General features: G+C 40.4%; 1 protein-coding gene across 1 annotated transcript; it reads right to left on the reverse strand.

Annotated features, from left to right (window-relative positions):
• Positions 1–1558: 1558 nt before the first annotated feature.
• Positions 1559–23091, reverse strand: aspscr1 (ASPSCR1 tether for SLC2A4, UBX domain containing). Its single transcript, XM_080454276.1, has 17 exons — positions 22995–23091; positions 22709–22764; positions 21039–21153; positions 19657–19757; positions 14091–14148; positions 13921–13994; positions 13000–13654; positions 12699–12752; positions 11975–12117; positions 10424–10505; positions 10107–10173; positions 9616–9678; positions 8620–8672; positions 5259–5310; positions 4728–4797; positions 3200–3393; positions 1559–1691 (listed from the first exon to the last, which is right to left on the reverse strand). Coding segments are annotated over exons 1-17 (1929 nt in total). The 5' UTR covers positions 23085–23091; the 3' UTR covers positions 1559–1689.
• Between the last annotated feature and the right edge of the window lie 1053 nt (positions 23092–24144).

Consider the following 24144-nt stretch of genomic DNA (forward strand, 5'->3'; position numbering starts at 1 on the left):
CTGGCCCTCCATAAGCGTTGTAATGGCTTCAAGTAAATAAAAATAGGCTTAACAGTAAACACATTTGTAAAACTTATACTGTACATAAATAAAGCAGAATAACACTGAACAGTCACAGGCATTGGAGACATCTGCTTTGGCCATAACATCAAACTCTAGCTATTTTCTGAAATGTTTGATCTTTAAAATACATTTGTTTTCAGCTGAGAATGATAATATGTTACAGCTTCTATGTGTCTCTGTTGAGTGTGTGGGTGCACTGCCAAGCAGATCTGCTTTTCTCCCAGTGCCAGTGTTGAGGAAGGTGAGCTAGCTAGCAGACAGTAAGTATTAAAGTCAGAAACATGATCAGTATCATATCAGGATCACCTCTTCTGAGGTGCCCAGATTTCCCTAGTGCCCATAATGTTTTTTTGCCCACTTTTCTGGCTACCGTCCTGCTCCCTTCTGTGTCCACACTCTTTGAAGTTCTTTCTTGAGCTGAGAGAAGGCAGCCCTGAGAGGATGGACGTGTGTGTGTGTGTGTGTGTGTGTGTGTGTGTGGATAGGATATTAAAGTATGGCTACATGCAGCTACTACTATGACTGATGGTGGACAGTCAGATATCTAGAGAGTACTACAGAATCTTTGTGTGTGTGGGGGGGGGGGGGTGCGTGTGTGTACGGGCACGCAAGAGAGACTGCGTGAATGTGTGTGTTGTGGGAATGTGTGTTCGGTTAGATCAAAGTGGTAGTCACCGTGGGTGCAGGAAGGCACCTGAAAAATGTTGAGCCCCTCTTTAACACACACAGGCTCTGCTGGAAGCCTGACAGAAGTTTGCTACTCCTAGGTACAGGTCCTAGATTAATACCATGTTTAGCCGGCTATATGTGAATAAAGCACTTTTAATATTTCTGTTTCAGTGTAATGTATTCTCTTTTGTGGTTCAAGGTTTATTGTTACATCTTGTGTGGTGCACAAGAGTATGGATTATCTTTGTTCGGCTCCTCTGGCATGTAGTAACAGTGATAAAGACAACAATAATAGGAAAAACAAGAAAACTTCCATATTTTACAAAAGCAGCCAGTAGAGGGCAAAATGACGCCACACGTAACTATAATATTTTTTGTCAGCAGGGAAAATGCTGTAAAAGTTACCTGTGCCATTGTCTTTGGCTATGTTCATCATACAGGGTTGGGGCAGAGGGGAGTGGGGACTTGAAGGAGCTTGAAGGGGTTTAAGGTTACCCAAGCTTTACTTTTATTAACAAATTTAAAGCTTAAGAAACACTATTAACCCCCCCCCCCCCCCCCTTAAGTAGTTAATTTGCGTAAAAAGAACAATATTTGCCTCTGAGATGTAGTGGGGTGGAAGTAAAGTATTGAAAATACTCAAGTAAAGTATACCTCAACATTTTAATTAAGTACAGTACTTGAGTAAATGTACTCAGTTACTTTCCACCACTGCATAAAGCCCTCTCACCTTATCTATTTTTAGACACTATTTTCACCTGTGAACTCTCAACTTGTAGGAATGAAGCCACAAAACAACCTTCATGGTAATGGAAATGTTCATTTATTTATTCAATTCCGTAATGGACTAAATTGTAGCAGAAGCCAGGTTAAGTGCAGCAATACAAACAGTCTCTAAAGCACAGCATGTCCCTCACGGGTAGCCGTAGAAGTCGGTCTTCCCAATGGGCAGTGGTGTCCTTACTTCTTACCTGTTGAGGAGGACATGAGGACATGAGAGCAGTTTGCAACATGTAGGGATTCATCAAATTATATTTGATGAATTGAATAAAAAACTAAATGATTCCCTTCCATTCTCTGTCTGTCTTTTAGTTTTCCATACTCTCTCCTAGTAAGAGAGTGCGGCTGTCTACAGTAGTGTTTATGCTTCCTCAGTGATGGTAGAGAAACAGTGAAGGAGACATTGAAAGCCCGGGGATCCCCAGGGGTTCTTGAGGGGGTTCCAAGGAGTACCCAGCAAAATGAGTTAATATAGCGTCACAATCATTTTAACCACTTAAACCATATTTTATATTTTGGCTATTAAAAAAAAAAGCAGATATACAAGCAGCACAAAGTGACGCACTTTGAGCTTGTAGATCTGCTATTTATTTTTAATCTTTAATCTTTAATCTTTAATCTTGAATATATAAAAATATTTAAAAGATAATATTTTTTTATTCAAATCTTTGCTACTGGAGATCCCTGGCACAAAATATGTTTGAGATGATGGGTGTCTGCAGCCAAATATCAATTTGGTGGTCCTTGATATGAAAACGTTTGAGAAACACTGCTATAGGCGTCCATAGCCGAGTGGGTAGAGAGACCATCTGGATATGGAAAGGTACAGTACCAGGCTCGCCCAGTCTGTGTGTCCCAAGAAAGTCAATTCATTAATTAAAAGTCACTTAAACTCTATATGGTTGACCGGAGTCCCTCAGGGCTCTAGATTAGTGTATTTTCTGTTTTATGTTATTGTGGGGAAAGCTTTCGCAGAAAATAGCAGATCGACAAGCTCACAACGCGTCGAGTTGCTCCCTGGGCACTCTATTAATAGCTCTGTATTCATAGCCCGTAGATAAATGCAGGACACATTTCAATTATGTGCAAATGTACAGTGACAGAAAATACCCCAACAACTAAAATGGACTAAAGACACCACCTGTGATCTATGATGCAGATCTGTGTATAGGTGAATATATGTGTCTACTGTATTTCGAGTGTGTGTGTGTGCTGCGTGCTGCTATGATCTCCACACATGGAGTCTATAACATTAGAGTCAGACTCTTTAACTTCCCTCATGAAAGAGAAAACAACCACAATGTCTTTCAAGAGACACAGGACTCTGACACAGAGACAGTCCCTTGGCAGCGGCGACAGAGAAAGACACAGGCACAGCGAGACAGGAATAGACGGAGGGAAAAGGGGAGAGGAAGAATGTGATATTGTAGTGATATTCTAAATCAAATCACCAAGTCTCTCCGACCACATGGCTCCACGTTGTGTGATGTGGCCCAGAGAGGCTCTCTAGCTGGGCCGCACGGTCTGTAGGGGTCCCCTTAGACCAGATGGAGGGTCTGTCTGTGTGTGTGTATGGTTGTGCATGAAGGAATGCGTTTATGCATTTGTGTATGTGTGTGTGTGTGTGTGTGTGTGTGTGTGTGTGTGTGTGTGTATAGACATAAAATATATAAAGCTCTTAATCAACAGTACTCATTCTCACCTGGTAGTTTCAGCCATTTTGGCACTTTGCCGGCGTCAGTTCTGCTGGGTTTGGGCTCCTGGCTGTGTGCGGAGGGGGGGTCCACATCATCGTCCACTGCGACATCTGTAGGAGGGAGGCTGGGCTTCTCATGGACCAGGCTGGAGGGCTGGGTGGGCGCAGAGGACCTGGGTATACAGCTGAGGACGAGGGAGATGATTCAAATATAAATATGAAGATTAAATGTTAAATGATCCATGTTGCTTGTGTAATAAGGGGGTGGATGGTGACCTTGTTGAAGCCAACAAGTGGGAGTGGCATGTGTGTGTGTTCATGTGTTTGCGTGTGCATGTTTGTTGGGAGGGGGGGGGGGCATTTTGGGAAGCAGGCTCTATCTTTAGAGTGGCTGGAAAAGTATGTGTATGTACCGTGTGTGTGTGTGTGTGTGTGTGTGTGTGTGTGTGTGTGTGTGTGTGTGTGTGTGTCAGACTAAACAAGGGTGCATGGGGGCACCTGCTGTTTAGGCTGAACCTCAAAGAGATTCCACTGAGAACAGCATCGACATGGAAAGAAAATAAGCCCTGGCTACTGTGGAATACAAGCGTGCACAATCAATGCATGTAAGCTACATTAGTACAGCATACAGTGGTATCCATTGTAGAAATCCCTCATATTCCCATTGTTAAGTATTGGACATTTCCTTGATAACATAACATACAGTAGTGTCAACAGATTGAAAATTGAGAAATACATTTTTGCTAGAAGGGCGCAACCATGGAACGCTGGTGGTGACTGAATGTGAATTGTTGACAGGTCTTGGCGTGAACGACTTTAAAAAAAAAAAGTGCTGCGAGTGATATTCTTTGTTAAAGGGGAAATCCACCCATTTTCAATATTTAACTATGTCATTAATATAGCATAAAGGAGTTGTGTGGAAATAAGAAAAAATTTAAAAAAAAATTAACATTGCAAAAAAATTTAACATTGCAAAAAAATTAACATTGCAAATTACACTGTGATGACTCATCATGGTGTAATTTGCAATGTTAATTTTTTTGCAATGTTAATTTTTTTCTTATTTCCACACAACTCCTTTATGCTATATTAATGACATAGTTAAATATTGAAAATGGGTGGATTTCCCCTTTAAAATAAGTGTTAAATATCCCTATATTCTCATAGGAATCAGTGCTAATGAAAAAATACAGTATGGCAAGAGAAGCACAATAAATGAGAAAACAAAATGTAAACATGTAATGTAGACATAGATTTTTATGGCATAGGGTCTTAAACAAATAGGTGTAAATTTAAGTTGTAATTTATGCATAAGTTGGTACTTGGTACTACCCTTCTGGTCTCTGGTGTACACAGCTGTGCGTAAACATTTATGTAAATAATGGATGTACGTTTGTGTGTATACAGTACATGTGTGTGTATACTGTCTTTACATGTGTATGTATACCATACACGTGTGTGTGTGTGTGTGTGTGTGTGTGTGTGTGTGTGCTGTATACTGTACATGTACTGAACGTACCCAGCAATGGACTTGTTGGCTTGCAGGGCAGAGACCTGGGATTCTACAACAGCACTCTGTAAGTAACAATCTGTGGAGAACAGATGCACAAAACACACACAAGCATGCACACACACATTCAAATCAATTCATATTTAATTGTATGTGCACATTTGTGTATAATTTATATACTTGTATGTAGGGCTGGGCAATATACTGATATTATATCGATATTGTGATACGAGACTAGATTACCGCTTGGAATTTTGGATATGGTAATAGTGATGTATGTGTCGTCTTTTCCTGGTTTTAAAGGCTGCATAAAGTGCGTACAGTGATGTAATATTCTTATCCGACTGTTCTAGCTGTTCTATCATTTGCTTTTACCCATTATTATACAGGCATTCCTGATTTACCAAAAATATCATTGTGTCAATTTTGTGAAAGCACCTATAGTCATCGCCACAATATCGATATTGAGGTATTTGGTCAAATGTTTTGATTGATTTGTCTATATCGCCCAGCCCTATTAGTATGTATGAAAGCACAAACCTCTTATAACATCAGTGCCAAAATACACCAGTGCACCAGGGAACAGGTTGGCCTATAGACAGTGAGAGTGAGAGAGAGCCCAGAAAAGATGAAAGGCCAACACATTATTCAGGATATAAAATAACACTGTTTGAAAATGCAAATGCATATTGAATTAATATGTATGCACAACACTGCTCTACAAAGCCATAGTGTTGTTCGAGCTGTTCCGACACTCGCATCAAAACCACCGTTTGCACAGAAGTGCACGATATGTTAATTTTGTGGCATTTATGAGCATCTTTCATGTTGAGAAATGAGGTGTAAACTTAGATGAGACCTTTGATATGTAAAATAATAATAATAATGAAAGTATCTCTTTAGGAAGCAGCACACAAAAACATAGAGTGTTGTCACACACACAATACAACCAAAAAGGTACAAGTTCACAGGGTGATTCATTGCTCAGGGATTTGAACCGGCAAACCACTGCTCTTTGAAGCTCAGACCACAAAATGAGCACCAATCAAACAGTGTTAGTGAAAAACACTTTCACCCCCTGAAGCACAAAACTCCTTAACGATAATGGCCTTAATGGTTCCAATTGGCGGTGAAGGGGATATTATATACCTTACAATTACCAGGGGGAGAAACACAGACAGACAGACAGGGGTAAAAGTCTGGCTTTAATTGTCCAAGGTTCAGAACAACTGACACCTAATTTATACTTAGTCTAAAATAACCAGATTTGGAACTGAAAAAAACAATTCAGTTGAAAAGCAGAAAATGTTTGATGAGCAACATGCTGTAAAACAAAGTATAAATAGGCGTATGACTTAGACGGCAACGCATGTGAACAGACTACCCCCAAAAACATCTCACCCCATTCACTCTTCACCCCCCCCCACACACATACAGCCCTCTCCTCCAACTTGCTTGCTAAAATGGGACAGGGTGGCCTAATTGCTATTATTACAGTTCTCTGAGCAGAAAACTGCTACGTTACAGAGGAACAACACACATTCCACCCATCCACAGCAAGGGAGAGACAGACAGGCAGGCAGACAAACACACAGGCAGGCAGGCAGACAGACAGAGAGCAAAGCAACTATGTTTTAACTCAGATTTATACTTAGTTGCGCGCCGGTGTTGCACACCGAAAATAGCAGGTCTGGAAGCTCACAATGCTTTGCATCTTGTGAGTTTGTAGATCTGCAATTTTTGGTGTGTGACACAGCGAGCAACTAATTATAAATCAGGCATTACAGGGGAACAACATATAGCAAGTCATTCTATCAGAGATTGTGATAATTCAATTCAATCTTTACTTCAGACCCAAGGGGGATCCATATCACAATAAAAACACCATACAAAACATAAAAATAAAAGACATCCACCATGTTCAGTTTCGAACATACAGACAAGTGCGCCAATGGTTCCACAGTCTGATAGAATGTTTTGTGTGTGTGTGTGTGTGTGTGTGTGTGTGTGTGTGTGTGTGTGTGTGTGTGTGTGTGTACATATACACGTATGAAAGCCAGTCAGCAAGAGTGGTGTGGATCCTGATGGGAGAGAGAGGGAGAGAAGAGGGGGGGAAGATGGATGAGGGAGGGACGGACAGGGAGAAGAGTGGGAGGGGGGGGGGGGTACATGAGGGAGAGAGGAGAGAAAGATGAGGGAGTAAGGGGAGGAGGAGAGGAGAGAGGTGGGGGGGGTTGGTATCAAAGGGATTGTGGGTTGGGAAACATTCCTTTCATGACACAAACTGATTAAAGATTCCCTGTTGGTGTGTGTGTGTGTGTGTGTGTGTGTGTGTGTGTGTGTGTGTGTGTGTGTGTGTGTGTGTGTGTGTGTGTGTGTGTGTGTGTGTGTGTGTGTGTGTGTGTGTGTGTGTGAAATTCGTTCATGTGGTTAAGTGAGACAAAGTGTGTAAGATAGATGTTACAGCATGTGTCTTAGTGAAAAACAGAAAGTGAGTGTGTTATAGTGAAAAACTCCCTGTTGGTGTGTGTGTGCACACACGTGTTTATGTGATCAGATGCTTTTAAGTCCCTAATACAGAAAGACAGAGATGGGGGGGGAGAGAGCGAGAGCGATGGGGCACAGGAGAGGGAAAGAGAGAAAGGTTGGGGCTGGGGTACAGAGGAGGGGGAATTAGATAGCCAACAGTGAGGACATCTTTCACACAGGAAGAACTGAAGAGAAACAGAGAGAGAGAATGAGACAGAGAGGGAGGGAGGGACACAAAGAGACATAGAAAGAAGGAGAGGGCTAGAGAGAAACAGACAAAGAGACAATAAGACAGTGAGGGAGGGAGAGAGACACAAATACAGAAAGAGCTGTGCTGTGTTGTGATTTGATTCAAAAAAAAAGGTCCACATTTTGTATCCTCTGGATACACACAGACACACAGACACACACACACACACACTGCAGTCTACGAGATATTCTACAGTGCAAAATATCCAAAGTACAGTATCTGTATAGACACATCAACCACAAGAGAGAAGAGGAAGCTCTGTGAGTTTCTGAAATCATCTCCTAACATTTACATTGTTGCAATAACTAAATACAGCATCAGCCCTGCCCCATGGCATGTGCGTGTGTGTGTGTGTGTGTGTACACACACGTGCGTGCGTGTGTGGATCAAAGCAGGGTTGTATTAACAACGCCATGTGCCAGACTGGGACAAATGAAGCCCAGCTGAGTTCAAGGACAGTGGAGAAAGGGAGAGAGATGAAGTGTGAAGGAGTGACAGAATAGTAGGGGGGGGCTGAGAGTGTGTGTAACACTGTGAATGTGAAACAGAGTGCGTGTGTGCAATATCATATTTGTACACTGTCAAATTCAGAATTTTAATGTAACTATGAGAGTGTAAAAATGTATCCGTAAGAGTTGAATTAATACTGCAGTGTAGTTGTGGAGATTTATAATGACCTTTAGCGGACTTGTCCTGTACTAATCCTGTACTTCCAAATGACTTGCTTTGTGCTCCGTTCCATTTATCATGAACGAACAAAATAAATTTATTTTTGTTGACAAATACGCTGACATCATCTCGGACTATCAAAACGCACACATTACACTACATTACCACTAAAACATCAAAAACAAAAAAAATACAAGGCAAAAATACAGATCTACGTGCCAACAATGCATTGCAATGTGACGTGTTGTGAGCTTGTAGTTGGCCATTTATTTACACTATTCGTCATACGACAAAAGTATAGGCCTTAACCAATTCAATCGGATCTACCCAGATGCGTTCACGGATTGAATGGGTTAAGTGATTAACAAACAGTTCCTTATGTTTGCACTGTAGAATAGATGACTCAGTGATCAGAATCAGTCCAAAAGGATGAGAAACAAGGAGGACTCCTACCTGGAACAGTGTGGCTGATGGATCATCCAGAATAGTTTTAGGTGGAACGATGACTGTAAAAGACAATGTTTTTCACTCATTACAAATGTATAATTGACCGTCTAACATCAACTGGCTGAGTCTATGTAATGCCTAATTAATACTCTGGCTGAGTCTATGTAATGCCTAATTAATACTCTGGCTGAGTCTATGTAATGCCTAATTAATACTCTGGCTGAGTCTATGTAATGCCTAATTAATACTCCGGCTGAGTCTATGTAATGCCTAATTAATACTCTGGCTGAGTCTATGTAATGCCTAATTAATACTCTGGCTGAGTCTATGTAATGCCTAATTAATACTCCGGCTGAGTCTATGTAATGCCTAATTAATACTCTGGCTGAGTCTATGTAATGCCTAATTAATACTCTGGCTGAGTCTATGTAATGCCTAATTAATACTCTGGCTGAGTCTATGTAATGCCTAATTAATACTCTGGCTGAGTCTATGTAATGCGTGCCTAATTAATACTCTGCCGCACGACAGTGTCGCTCACCAACAAGAACTGTTCTTCAAGCTAACAACGCAGCTTACCTCGTCCGATGGAGTATAAATAGATCTTAACAAAATCATTTCACTTTAGGTGCCATGCATTGAATAAAACCAACTCTGTGTCTGGATGCATGACAGATATTAAGGTAATGTACCACTGGACGATGGCATCGTCCATCGATGATGACAGATATCCTTCGACGATGGTTGAGACCATCGTGATTGTTAACACAATGTTTAAAAAAATAACACTTTTTAAGCATGTAGACTAGCGGAGCAACCAGAGTTTGACAGAGCAGTGGAACGCGTTTTAACTTTTTTTTTAAACTTTACTTTACTTCCAATGCCCTGTATTTGTACTTAAACTGCTGTGCTGGCGCCTGAATTTAAAAAAGGTACAGTATCTGTTGACATACTGTTGTTTACAATGACTGAGCATTGAGAAACAACAAGGATAAGACTTACACAGGTAAAAACACAGCTGGGGGTCCTCCAGATGACTCATCACAAAATGCCTCAGGACAGCAACTGTTCATATACACACACACACACACACACACAGTGTTATATCAAACCACTGTATAAGCACATCAAACACATTCTGTGGTCCATAGATGATTTGTCAATTGGAATTTCCCTAATTGTTCCTAACCCCGGTAGTTTAGTGGTTATTATGTCTGAGGCAGGTAGAGTATAATCTATTGAATTACAGAGCTGGGTCCCTGTCTATCACTCTGCTGTGGCAGAACCACAGCTAGATTTATCATTGTAGCCATTCCTGTGGCTAGCCAGATGAAAGTATCATCAGACTGCGCACATGCATAGATAAGTCGACACGCACCTGAAATCTCCACATACGCACACATTTATATATTATGCACACACTCAGACACACAGCATATATTATGCACACATACTACACATTGACATTCACACACACAGACAGACACACCTACCCGTCTCCAGAGGTCTGAAGAATCCCTGTAGAACATGCCTGTCTGGGAACTGAACCCTCACAACTACCTGGAAATACAGAAAGTTTGCAGAAAGTTGTTTATACACACCATCACATTCCCAGGCTTTATTTGCCCTGGGTGAGGGAGTGATAAAAGGACAGAGAGGGTGATAAGCTTGCACTACTTGGTCTGAACTTAACAAATGTTACTGGTGGGCTGAAATCTGTAGAGAAACTACTAGATAATGGCATCATCATTTAAGTAGTGCAATGAAATAGAGGAAGTCTACTAAAATCTGTTTTCTGACTCTTACTCACTTTAGGATATCTTTCCATCTTCTCCCTCATCTGGGCTTCTCTTAGACTTTTTGTCATCAGAGGAGTTTCCTCCAACACTCGCCTAGACACAGAGAAGAGAAAGAGAGCGAAATACCTATAACATCACATTCTTATATATGGCATGACTGCCATTCATGAGTTTGCATGATACTGTAGTTTACATTTGGCTGGATGTTCAGTCTTGATATGCATTCATGTTATGCTTTAGACCGATACTTTGCAACAACAAAAAAAAAGATCCTCCATAAAGAGACAGAGACAGCCAGCGAGATAGAAAGGGAGAAAAGAAATGAGCTGGAAAGAAGGGCAGAGAAAGGAACTGAAATGAAGAATATTAAGTTAAATCTGCAAGAGAGTGTGTGTGTGTGTGTGTGTGTGTGTGTGTGTTACAATACTTGAGGGACAATTGTCAATAATTGCAACAACAAAAAAAAGGCATTCATAAAATCTCATGCGTGTGAGAGAGAGGGTTGCATAACTGGTGCATATCTGTCTAACAGTGTGTGTGTATCACAGACAGAGACAGATAACTGTGGTCACTTTAATTCCACCCCTGGTGATTCCAGTGGTTTGCACGGTAGCAACATCGCCGTGAGGCAGCCAGTGAGGATGAAGAGAAAAACGAGCAGAGGATTAGAAAGAGAAGTGTGTTTGTGTCTGTGGTTGGAAGTTAAAGATATACACACACGGACATGGTAATTACCCCCTCCCTGTATGGAATGCATGGTGTGGTATTGATTATGGTCTGTTTGAAGACTTTTGTTTTTGTATTTAGTTTTAACATTTCAGCTACATGGGACAGAACTGGACATTTGAGAGGAACAGGAAGCAGAAAATAGGGATGACAGGCTGTGAAGGTCAAGAGCCCCCCCAAAACTCGGATTTCACAAAACCTGTGATATTTAAATGTTACTATGAATTTACTTTCTGCATCGATTTGAATTCCAATGATCCAATTACATCGATTGTAAACGGCAAGAATCAAGAATCAACATAATTATAATGATCTAAAGCGTTTTGCAATGCAAAGAATCAATTGTATCGATACTGAGAAATTGCGCCTTGTACTTAGCGATGGCATTTGAGAGGCACGTGAGGTCATTAAACCTCTCTTTCTTGTTTTAACTACCGGTAGCTATAATTCATTTGGTCAAAGCAACAGTCTAGTTTCTTCTCTCTGTGTTTATTTGTACTAATAACTATGTTAGGTGTCAAGTCAAAAGGAATAGAGGTACAAGTTAAGTTATCTTGTAGATCTACTCAGTGTTGAAATGAAATCTGCCGAAAGAGCCAGTACAGCTATTAACCAACACCAGTGTGACAATGCTTCATCAATATCTAACACATTTTAACAAACTAAAAATATGTCACAAAAAAGAAAATGGCCTTGTATCGTATCGACAACCAGGTATTATGATACACATCGCTGTTAAAACGTATTGTTACATTTGTGGAGAGCTAGCTTAACGGGATTAGCGTGTGGGGTCTAAACTATTCACACCATCACCAGGCAGTCGGGCGCAGACTCACCTCACACTCTTCAGCTGGGCAAAGCGCTTGCGCACATCATCCACCGTCACTTCAAAGAACTCGTCAGGCAGGTCCTGGTGGTTATTGTCATGGGGATGAGCCCTAGAGTCCAAGTGATAGACCAGGGGTTCCCTCTCCACTGGCTAGAGAGAGGGGGAGGGAGAGAAAGAGAGAGTGAGAGAGAGAGGGTAAGGTAGAATGTCAGAAAGATGAAATAAACAAATACAGGAGGGTGCAAACCCTGCCCTCCCCAAAACTCTTGTACCATGTGTCTCAATTGTGACCTTGATCTTTGACAATTTTGACCTCTTTGACGTAATCATTATCTCAGGGCAGCCTACTGATCATTCCTACCAAGTTTAATAAAAATCTGCCCATCTGTTCTCAATTATGAGCATGAGCTTTTCTTTTTTTTCATGACCTTTGAGACCTAAAATGTAATTATCCCTTTTGGGCAGCCAACTGATCATTCCCGCCAAGTAGAAAATCCATCCATCCGTTCTCACATTATCTTACTAACAAACAAACGGGACCGATCACAATACCCAGCCACACAATGCTACGGACAGCATATTGAGTTTCATATCAAATTATGTCCCCCACATCCTAGGCTAGGACCATTATTGCTTGCCAAGAACGGTCAAGGATCAACATCATTATAATATCTACACAATGCGAACTTTAATCGATGGACAATTATATTGCCCATGCTTGACTGCTTTACCTCCAGAAACTCTTCTGTCTGGCTTCTGTCCTCGTCTTCAGGGATGGTAGGATGCTGAACACAGAAACACAAAGACAAACAAACAAATAAATAAAACAGAAAAGTAATTTGAAAATAGCCAATCTACAAGCTCACAACGCCTCGTGGTGCGAACATGTTACGAGTGTGTAGTGGAATCTGCAATTTATATTAAGTAATTTAGCTGGGGACTCCCTGGAACCCCTTCAAAGAGCACTGGGGGTCCCTGGACCCCACTTTGAGAACCACTGAACCACCATCTTCAGGGCAGTAGACCTCTTACCTTGGCTTTCTTGGCTTTGGGAGGCCCAACTGAACCCAGGGCTGGCGGAGACGAGAGTGAAGATGATGATGATGATGGACATCCTGCTCCCCCTCCCCCTGGACCCCCCAGACGCTGACCCCCTGGACCCCCCAGACGCTGACCCCCCCCAGAGAAGGGGACAAAAGGGGCAGATGGGGCAGAGGAAGACGAGGAGGAAGAGACGGGTTGGTCAGTGAAATTCAGTCCTGACGGCCCCGCTCGCTCTCCATCATCCAACTGTGTGGGAGGGGCCTTAGGCCGAACGTCATTCTGGGGGCCAGGACCCACTTCCTGTTTCACAGGAACAGGAAGTGTGTTGGTGGCAGTAGAGGCGGGGCTTGGATCTGGCCGGGTCTCAACTGGCCTGTCAGGGCTGGGACATTTGACTGGCACCTCTACCTCTAATGGCTGAGGGCGTGAGGGGGCAGGATCAAGGGAGGGGCTAGGTGGGGTTTCCTTAGCAACAGGCATGGTTGATGTAGGAGCAGTTTCCATGGTATTGCCCCCATCTTCCTCCTCTTCAGGGCTAGGTGGGGTTTCCTTAGCAACAGGCATGGTTGATGTAGGAGCAGTTTCCATGGTATTGCCCCCATCTTCCTCCTCTTCAGTACCTTTGTGCTTTTTGACTAAAAACCTTAAAAAGCAGGGGAAGGGAGCATCATATAAAAATACACAAATAGCATTGATGAACAACAGCACATACTTTACTGTGATTAAGGTGTGCTATCAGATATCCTGGTTTGGTAACTAACCGTTTTTGCTGGTTAATGTGGTTATAGTTATAATAATTATATAAAACATAACCCAAAACTGTAATAATGAATCTCAGTATTCAGTATTAGTATTGTTTGTTACATTTATCTGAACCAGAGGATGGAAGACAAGACATGCGTACGGTACCTGATGATGGCACTCCCTCCCGTTAGTCCCAGAGACTTCAAAGTGGCAGTTTTCAATGCCTCCTGCCCACTTACCTACACACACACACACAGTCACACACAATGTCGTAAGACTCAGGTGACTTTCCATCTCAGCATTTGAGATGTGAGATTTAAAGGAGAATCTTGTACCTCGTCTCTCATGTAAACACAGACAGGAGTGCTTCCTGATCCACACAGCTCCGACACACTGTGGAATGACAGAGAGATGGAGGGAGACAGAAAGGGGAGAGGAGAGGATGGATGAAGAGGAAAATGGTACGGTTGAAGGAAAAGATGGAGACACAGGAAAAGAGGTTTGTATCAAATAGAAGTATGACCAGATTGCTCTCAGAAGGGTGTTTTTTAAGCTTCCTTTATGTCACGTAACTTTTGGTTAGTCACATTGCACTTTTGTTCAGGTAACTCTGATTTGCGGCGTGCCCAGTCTGCCCATTGATAATGTTGTGCTTTAGACCACTGGTTCCCAAGCTTTATGGCTCGAGCCCCAAAAGAGAAATTTGATGTCTCCCCAGAACCCAAGCTAGTGAAAATAGCCGATCTACAAGCTCACAACGCTTCACATTGGCTTGTAGATTGGCTATTTTCAGTACTTCTTAAACATTTGTTTTTTAATTTACGGAATTTATTTAATTTTGGTGTTTTGTATTTATTCATGAAATTCTTTTGAATAATCATTGCATTTGTTTTTATTTCATGAAATGTTTTGCATTTTTGTATTTAGTTTTTGTTTTTGTAATAATAATTAAAAACATGTAGGAAACAAAAAATGTGTCCGCAACCCACAAATGGGTCCCAAACCGGTGTTTGGGAACCACTGCTTTTTAATAGGGCTGTAGTACTCGAGACCGGTCTCGGTCTCGAGACCGGTCTCGAGACCGCTTTTTGATTTACTCGGTCTTGTCTCGGTCTCACCCATAGTTTGACTCGGTCTTGACTCGGTCTCGCCCATAATTTGACTCGGTCTTGACTCGGACTCGGACTAAGGGACTCGGGACTCTACCCCCACCGAGTCCACTCGAGTCCAAGACCAAGTCACTACAATGCAATGAAATAATTTTATTATACCCATATTATGAGGAGCCCATTCACATTAACATTATAAGAGAGCTGTCTGGCGCTTATGGACAGCTTTCTTGGAGCACATCATCTTGCAGCAGTTGACAGCGCAGCAGCAGCAGAACACCAGCAGTCCTGTCCCTCTAGTTTATATTCTTTTAAAATTATATCCACGAACAGGTGTTTATTTATTTATTGTGTGTTCACTGTGTAGCCTGTGGTTGTTTCAATCATCAGTCTCTAATCATCTAAAGATGAATAGAGACTGCTTTCAGTAAGGTTTCCTTGCGCACATTATACTGTGTCACTCACTGCAGTAAATATATCAGTCCAAGCAGCAAAACTAAAAACATTAATTAACATTAGATTCTGACCGATGCTGTCGTCGGCTTGTCTGGAGATATACCTACATGTAATGTACAAATCACTTAAATTATCTATTCTCTTGTAAGTTGTACCACACGCGTAATTGCGCACAGGGAGACTGACCTCTTTCTGCTTTTCATATTAAGATCAATTCTATTTCTATAATTCTATCAATCCTATTATTTATTTCATACAATAAAACAATAAGTAGGCCTACATCCAGAAACATTTTCACCATGAATATAAAAGCATCAACCTGTATGCATGAGGCAAATACTCTGTAAAAGTAATTGAGCTGTGTTCAAACTGTTACTTGAGTAAAAGTATTGGCTTCAAAATATACTTAAAGTACCAAAAGTGAAAGTACTAAAATATTTGAAAATAGCCGATCTACAAGACACAATTGTGAGCTTGTAGATCTGCTATTTTCAAATAGTCTACTCTATGGTATAAAATATGGCTAAAGTGGTTAATATATTTTTATTATGTAATAATTTATATCTGCTGCAAACTACGTTTTCAAATAATTGTAGTCGAGTAAAAGTACAATATTTGCCTCTGATATGAGTAGAAGTAAAAGTATTGAAAATTGGAAATAATCCAGTAGTAAAAAAATAAATAATAGTCAAGGACCCCCAAAATGATATTTGGCTGCGGACCCCCCTCATCTGAAAATGTTTTGTGCCAGGGACCCCCAGAAGAAATATTTTTGTTGAAGAACACTTTCAAGATTTTTCAAATAGCAGATGTAAGCTTGTATTTGATCTGCTATTTTTGAGAACCACTGTTCTAAACCAATGTTCTAAATCCTAAGAATTTTCTGAAAAACTTAAGGTGCTATATACTGTATAGCAACAATCTAAAATGACACAGATGCTTTCCCGGTTTTAACGGGTTAAAGGTGATTTGTTTTTGTTTCTTTTTTGTGGTTAAAATGAGCTTGTACAGCACAGTTGTGTTTAGCAAAAAGCATTGTGTTCTGGCTATGTTACTTACTTGTTATTTCAAATAAATATTTGAATGAATCAAACATTTTGTAATATTTTTACATAAAAGTGCCATGTACATTTATTTACAGATAGTGACAATACACATTTTCACACATTATGCATACTTATTGAATAGAGCTCATTGTAGTAGGCCAGGCATACCTAATTTTGAGCTTTTCCAAAGTCAGAAACATATAATTGCAGTGTTTCAGATCAAGATTGTTTTCTGTACCTAAAAAAAAAAAAAAAAAAAAAATCTGGTCTCGGTCTTGACTCGGTCTCGCCCCCCGTCGGTCTCGGTCTTGACTTGGTCTCGCCCCCCGTCGGTCTCGGCCTTGACTCGGACTCGACCCCCTCCCTGGCCTCCCGGACTCGGTCTTGACTCGGACTCGCCCCCCCTCGGACTTGGTACTGACTTGGACTCGCTTTAGGTGGTCTCGACTACAGCCCTACTTTTTAAAATTAAATCTCACCAGAGCACTCAATCCCGCCTGCAAATGCCATCTCCCTATTAGGTTTCCTACTGCCACTCACAAAAAACAAAACCACAAAAAGTGTACTCCATACTCTTTTACAAAAAGATAAGAATTGCCATGCATGTTACAGAGGAAGCCTGATGCATGTGTAAACCATGTGTGTTTCGGTATTAAACTACTTGAACCATAAATGTTTTATTATTGGGTCAGGCCGGGAAATCAAAGTCTTTGTTTTTCTCTCGCTCCGATTAACATTTTTTCCCAGAGTGAGTATTCCAGATGGGAGGGGCCTATATTCGTTTCGGTAAATAGAGACACACAGACAAGAAAGACAGCTGGAAACATACTGCCTACTACTGCCCCAGCCAAACTATACCACAAAGGAGAACAGCTGTGTGTGCGGGCTTGCGTGTGTGGGCTTGTGTGTGTGTGTGTGTGTGTGTGTGTGTGTGTGTGTGTGTGTGTGTAGACAGAGTTGCTGTGTGCCTGCATGGCTTTGATCCATGACCATATTCACTTTCAATACAACTAAATAGATAGATACATGAACGTATAGAATAGATAAGTATACTTATAAAATAAGTTTACTTGATCAGGTTTGTCTTTACTTGCACAGATGTACTGTATGTGTAGATCTTACTTTGCTGTGTATTTTATTAACCCCCCCCCAATACTCCCCATTCCACATTTCCTGTTGCTGCTGAGGGTTTTAAAGGGGGTTAGAGACGAGTGCATGTCTATTACTGACTTATATTTATTTATCTTGTTTTTTTTTCGTATTCATTTTATTGCGTTACAGTCTAGTACTATTCTTATTATGAGCACAGTCTTGCAGACCAGGTCACACCAACATTTTGCTGTATGAGTGAGTGAGAAATAAACCCCTCTTGGTTTGACATTCATGTACCAATATTTACATTTCCTCTCACTAGGTCCAAAAGGTACAAATAAACAAGATGGGGTCTAATAACATGGTTTCCCTGTGAATCTCTGACGTCATACTGATGATGTGACATCAGTCAGTCTTGTCCAAATATGGAGGCTGGACGGTTGATCTGAGATTATGAATTGACAAAATGTGAAAAATATTCACAGAAAATCAGTATTCACAAAATGTGACAAATATTTGGTGATTGACTTCTCTGGCCTACTGGCACAACAATTTGGGATTAGGCGTCGACAGGCAAGTGGACGGACAGACTACACACAAATGCTCTTCAACACACATCGTGTGTCAGATGCTCAAGTCAAGAAACAAACCCATTGGGCCTCATTCACACAACGTGCTTACGATCATATTTGAGTGTTTCCACGTGCATAGTCTGATTAATCATTCTTAGCGGAATGCGTTTGTTTGTACACACAAAACTCACGTCTGGTCTGAGAAATGCATTTGTATCTGAAAACTTAAAAAGTAATTATCCCTTTTGGGCAGCCAACTGATCATTCCCACCAAGTAGAAAATACGTCCATCCGTGACTAAAAAAAACACTAAGAATGCCTTATTCTGGCCCAGACCGCTGGCGTAGCGGTCCGGGCACCTAGGCTCATTGTAGCCTTACAGGGCGTTGCGGGTTCGACTTCCGATCCCGACGGCCTTTGCTGCACGTCACTCCCCATCTCTCTCTCCCCATTTTCTGTCAGCCTACTGTACTATCAATAAAAGGCATAAAAAGCCCAAAAATAAATCTTTACAAAAAAAAAGAATGCCTTATTCTCAAAAGCAATTACAGTAGTTCCAAACATCAAACTAAATGTTTCAGTGCCTAAAATGCTTCCTTTTTTTTACTAAATGTTAAATAATATACCGCTTGTTTCTGGTAAAAAAATGCATAACTAAGCTTATAGACATGATGCAAATTCAAAAATATTTGTATTAATTTAGTAAAAACACCAGATATAGCCTACTGATTTATGCAAACTATTCACACAGACACGTGCATCCAGTATACAAACAGGAGAATGATAATACAAGATAGTGAATAGAAAACAGCTGCAGGTTGTGTGTAAGCGTGTGTGTGCCTGATAGGGCTTTCACCAACTAGTCGACTAGTATAACCACTAGTCGACTTCGTTGATACTAGTCGAATAGTTGAAAGAAAAAAAAAAAAGGGAAAAAAAGCTTCTTTTTTTTTTTTAATTTATTTTAATGCCATAGTAATGGCCCATCTTACTATTATTATTATCCTCCTGACTTTATTTTTTATCAAAAGGGGGTCAAAAGTATGCCCAATAAAAGCCTATTATTGGGCAATGGGGATCCTTGGAGACGCTGCTGTGGTGCTGTGCTGCTGTGCCAGAAGCGCTTCCCTTAAAACGCCATAAAAATAAGGGCAGGAGGATAATAATAATAGTAATATAGTAGTAGGATGGCATTAAAACAATGCCCCCCCCCTTTTTTTTAATGTAAATTTCGACTAGTCGACTACTACTTGGTCAAATGAGTCGACTAGTAAAAATCATTAGTTGTGAATGCCCTAGTGCCTGAGTGTGTTTGTACCTCTCTTGTTCTATACATACAGGTCATGCGATGAGGTTAAAACGATTAATAATTATGGTGAAATTACGGTGAACAAGTGTCTTCACATGACGCGTGTCATTGATGCTTTCTATCTGTCAGGGCCTTTATAACTCGGGGCGTAAAATGTTTCCAGAATTGCAGATGCTTGCTATATGGGGAATTACATACACGTGAACATACACAGAACATGTAAGACACACACATGTACACAAACAGATGCACACACAAGCAGACAAAGAAGCAGACAAAGGAAAAAAAAACACACACACACACACACACACACACACCTGGTCTGGGGAAAGTGAGTGAGCAGGTCCCAGAGATTCTGTTCACTGGAAAAGGAGCCCTGCAGTCGAGAGCCGTCCTCCATCTGGAGAGCAATACGCACCTGGACAACACACAAACATGAGGGATCTTGTTACACAGGCCAGTGATTAGTAAGCATTGTTCTATACAGCTTAGTTAACAAACACATACTAGAAGACACTAGACACAAGCAAGTATTGTGCTAAACAAGCCAATGGATGAATGGAGGTATTTAATAGTTAACCTTATTAACCACACAGACATGGATGCACAAATGCATGTGCATTCACACGCACAAACTGACACCCATACACATGCACACACACTCTTGATGGGAAAGTCATTTCCATATAGAGTATTTGTATTAACTGATTATGGAGTACTCGTAAATAAACGGATATGATTCATTGGCATGATCAGTTCTAATTTGGTGTCTGTAGGCTTTTAAAAAAAAAGAATTATCGATCATCAATTCATTTTCAATACATTTTGTTCAATTAACTGTTGCACCCCTATGCGGAACCAAGAGGAATAGTGTGTTCCTGTTATGTCGTTCTTGTGAAACTCCTCCCTGTCAGGTGAAAAGTAGCAGACAAATGGTGTATTAAAAACACGTGTATTAGAGGAGACACGTCATGCTCACCTACACCCTCTCTAACGAACCTACCAGTAGGGGTCAGCAGTGATATGGGATTACAGTAAGAGGGGGAATTGGGAATTGGCATGATAACTAAATTTGGAGAAAAGGGGGGGAAATATTATTTTTTTGCTATATGGATCTGTACAGATATTCATACATAGCAGTTACATCACTGCGTCCCATCCCAAGAAATCGAAACTTTTAATATAGTAGTGTCAATTTACATTTGTGTTTTTTTTAACAAAGCAAACCCTACAAGTTGAGTGAATCCAGATGTGCTAATCAAGTTCTTGAGTACTCAAGTCCATCCCTAATATACACATGCACACATACAAGTACACACAGTTGTATCAGAAAGGTGTATACCAAAAAACACATTCAAAGATGATGTATGCCAAAACCAAGAACAAACAGAATCCATTTACCAGCACTTACAGTACAGTGTCCAGGAATAACAGCAGGTTCAAGTTAGTAGGAGAATTTTAAAGCATGTGGGAACAACTTCACACAAACTAGTCTATCTGAGACTTCACAGCACCCATGGTTTAGCCACTTAAGCCCCATTTCTTTTATTTTTTACAAATAGCCAATCTACAAGCTCACATTTCGCATGGTAGCTCTACTATTTTTGAAAAATGGAACATTTTCACCAATTATGACATGCCCAAATAGGGACACCAGGTTGGGTGTCTGCATAAGTGTGCGCAAACATATTGAACATACCTGGCTATCAGCAGTAGTCTGTTTCCTGGTACTTGCAACCATCTCCAGTTTGGCATTGTTGGGCAGACTGGCATACCTCCACTGTAGCGTTAGGTCCAGAACATTCCTCTGAAATCTGCCACGGGACAGAGACATGCGTGTGTATATGACAAAATGTGTTCCGGAGGGGTAGGGAATAATGGACAGGCACAATGGGTCCCGTCGTCACATGAATGACAGCCAACAGCCCACACAGAGGATTCTGACATGGTTTCATATATTGTTTATAGATTCTTCTAAAAGCCATGGTCACAGGAAATAAACAATATAGAGACAAAAGCAGAGGTAGACCTGTGTTATTATTGCTGCTATAATATCAGAGGAACCATAACAAACACATTTTACCCTTATGTACCCATACACAAGATAAAACAGTAAAAAAAAACTTGAACCTTGGACACAGATGTGTGGACATTATAGCAGTTTACCTGTAAACACTTTGTTTTAGTGCCCAGTCTTCGCATTGTAGTACCTGTGGAAAGCCTACGTTATATACCCAATTAGTTAAACAATTTGATCCGGTCTAGAGTCTGCCTAGTGTATCTAGTAAATTGCACACACCATTTCCATATTTTATAAGTTGATCTTATATTAACTGACTTTATTTGTTGATATGTTTGTATTTTTCACAGTGTTGTCTCAGCATCATTGAAAAAAAACCATCAGCGCCAGGTCCTACATGTTCAGAGTTTAGACTAGCAGTAAACCTAATATGCTGATACTCCATGCATTTTGGTGGGTGGATTCATCTCAAAGGCATTCTAATTTGTAGCAGTCTGGAGTATAATATGGCTGTGTTATGGAATAAATGCAATTAGGGGTGCAACAGTTAATCAAACTAATCGATTAAATCTATTATAAAGAATAATCAATCATTTAATAAAATAATCTATCCCTATTTTGGGCATGACATTATAGGCGAAAGTTTTAAATACTTTTTTTTTACAGGCTTCTCGATTATTCAAAAAAAGTGTGGATACAGGACATCTAAACATAGTGGGCACCTCAATGTTAAATTGGCATTTCTTTTCCAAATTGCAAATAAATTAAGAATTTGGAAAATGGTCTGAAGTATAGTAACATACGTTATGTAATTCCAAACGTTTCATTTATAAAGTATACATGATTTGAACATGCTATGGGATCATTATAGCTGTAGTATACAACCCTCGTAGACGTATTTATGATTCTGACTGAAAACGTCAGAATCATAAATACGTCTACGAGGGTTGTATACTACAGCTAGGATCATTATTAGATTTACCCTTCAACCTCTTTGTGCCTATCTAGCAGCAGGTTTTGTAGCACTTAAGGGATGTTTCAATTTCAAACATATTTGAAAGTGAAATATCCCTTTGAATGTCAAATGGTCAAGCATGTTCAAATCATATAGCCTACTTTATATTACTTCATCCCTTTTTTTTCCTTTACATTTTGGGCACCCAACATTTAGGTGCACAGTCTTCCGGTTACCGATAACCGCTGAGAAAATAATCGATAGTTGCAGCCGTAGTGCAATGTATGGAATATCAGCCATTCTAATACAAGTCTTGTATCATGAATGTGTTTTACAGTGATCGATGAGCTAGAATTACAGTTGTTGAAAACCAATGACTACTACTACGACTTACTTCAAACCGTGATCGTCGGCTTTAAATCCGTGTTTGTTGCAGACGTCCTCGAGCACCTAAAGAGAAGCACACGGGTGCAAACTGTTATTTACACACGAATCTTATATATTATTAAACAGATGGAGAGACGACAGACATTAGAAACTGACCAGTCATTAGCTAACGTCAGCTAAGCTAACTGTAGGCACTTGGTTCTATTCAGATTTGTAAAGAAACTGAATGCTCCAACGCGTCTATCCTATGCTGGTCAGAAAAGCAGATAAATTCGTCTTAAACATAAACTTACTTGTAATAAAAGTGTGTTCGGCGACACTTTAACGGTCTGCCTTCTTCCATTTGGAGCTAGAACTGTCACAGCTGTGCTGCTGGCTGCCATTGTGGTGTGACGTACCTCTGTGTTTATTTGAATCAACTTTATTGAGACAATATCCAACAACCGTTACAACGTGCGTCCAAGGGAGGGACTCCCTCTTTCATTGGTGTGTCGCCCAGGTTGTGCCTAAAATCCCTAACATTTAACTTCACCTGCCTAAATGAAATCTAACCTTAACCTGGCTAAAACGTGCCTAACCTTGACCCTAACCTCACAGAAATTATGCCTAAACCTAACTAACCTAAAAACCCTGTCAACCTGGAATATGTGAGCGCACTCACATATTGGTTTGTATTGGACCAGTGCGCTCAGTGCCAGTTCCGAACGCATACCATTGCTGCTGTAACTGTTGTTACACTTTTATTATGGTGTTGCAAAAGATAACATTAATCGAAAGTCGTGCACTAACTTAAAGTTATTTATCTGGAGAGTTGCGTTGATGAAAATAAATACTGTAGCCTATATATTGTTTTTCTATATATATACAATATATATGTATAGGCTATATATAATATATATTTTCAAGTGGTGGAAAAAGTACTCACATTTTTTATTTAAGTATCAGAATATCAGAAAGAATATAGAAATACTCTGTTACAAGCAAAGGTCAGGAATTCAAAATTTACTTGAGTAAAAGTACAAAAGTATTGGTATCAAAATGTAGGCTACTTAAAGTAGGCTACCAAAAGTGGAAAGTGCTCATTATGCAGAATGTCCCATTTCACAAGTTTTCAAATCTTTTAAAATAGCAGGTAGCCTACAAGCTCACAATGCGTCACATTGCAGTGCATTGTGAGCTTGTAGATCGGCTATTTTCAAATGGCCGAAATGTATATAAGGCTGAAGTGGTTAATGTATGTTTTGTAATAATAATATATGGGCACGGCACTTTTAAGATTTTATATAGCATGAAATAAATAAATAAAAATGCATACACATATGGAAGTAGTATGAGAAAGGGGAAAGCAAGGGAGATATGGGGGGGGGGGGGGGGGGAGAGATACAGGAGTGAGAGAAGACAGAGGTGAATAAAGTTCTCAGTTCCAGGGGGAAATTGCCAGCA

The sequence above is a fragment of the Gymnoscopelus braueri genome, assembly GCF_963280865.1.
Source record: "Gymnoscopelus braueri genome assembly, chromosome: 2".
NCBI classification, from domain to species: domain Eukaryota; kingdom Metazoa; phylum Chordata; class Actinopteri; order Myctophiformes; family Myctophidae; genus Gymnoscopelus; species Gymnoscopelus braueri.

Bases quoted from the DNA above. Each gene is read 5' to 3' on its own strand.
- aspscr1 (XM_080454276.1), bottom strand. From the start codon at position 23,084: ATGGCAGCCAGCAGCACAGCTGTGACAGTTCTAGCTCCAAATGGAAGA. The intron at 13,995-14,090 runs GTACAAGATTCT...GTGTGTGTGTAG, and splicing joins GTGTTTACATGAGAGACGAG to GTAAGTGGGCAGGAGGCATT. The intron at 8,673-9,615 runs GTAAGTCTTATC...TGTCTTTTACAG, and splicing joins CCAGCTGTGTTTTTACCTGT to TCATCGTTCCACCTAAAACT.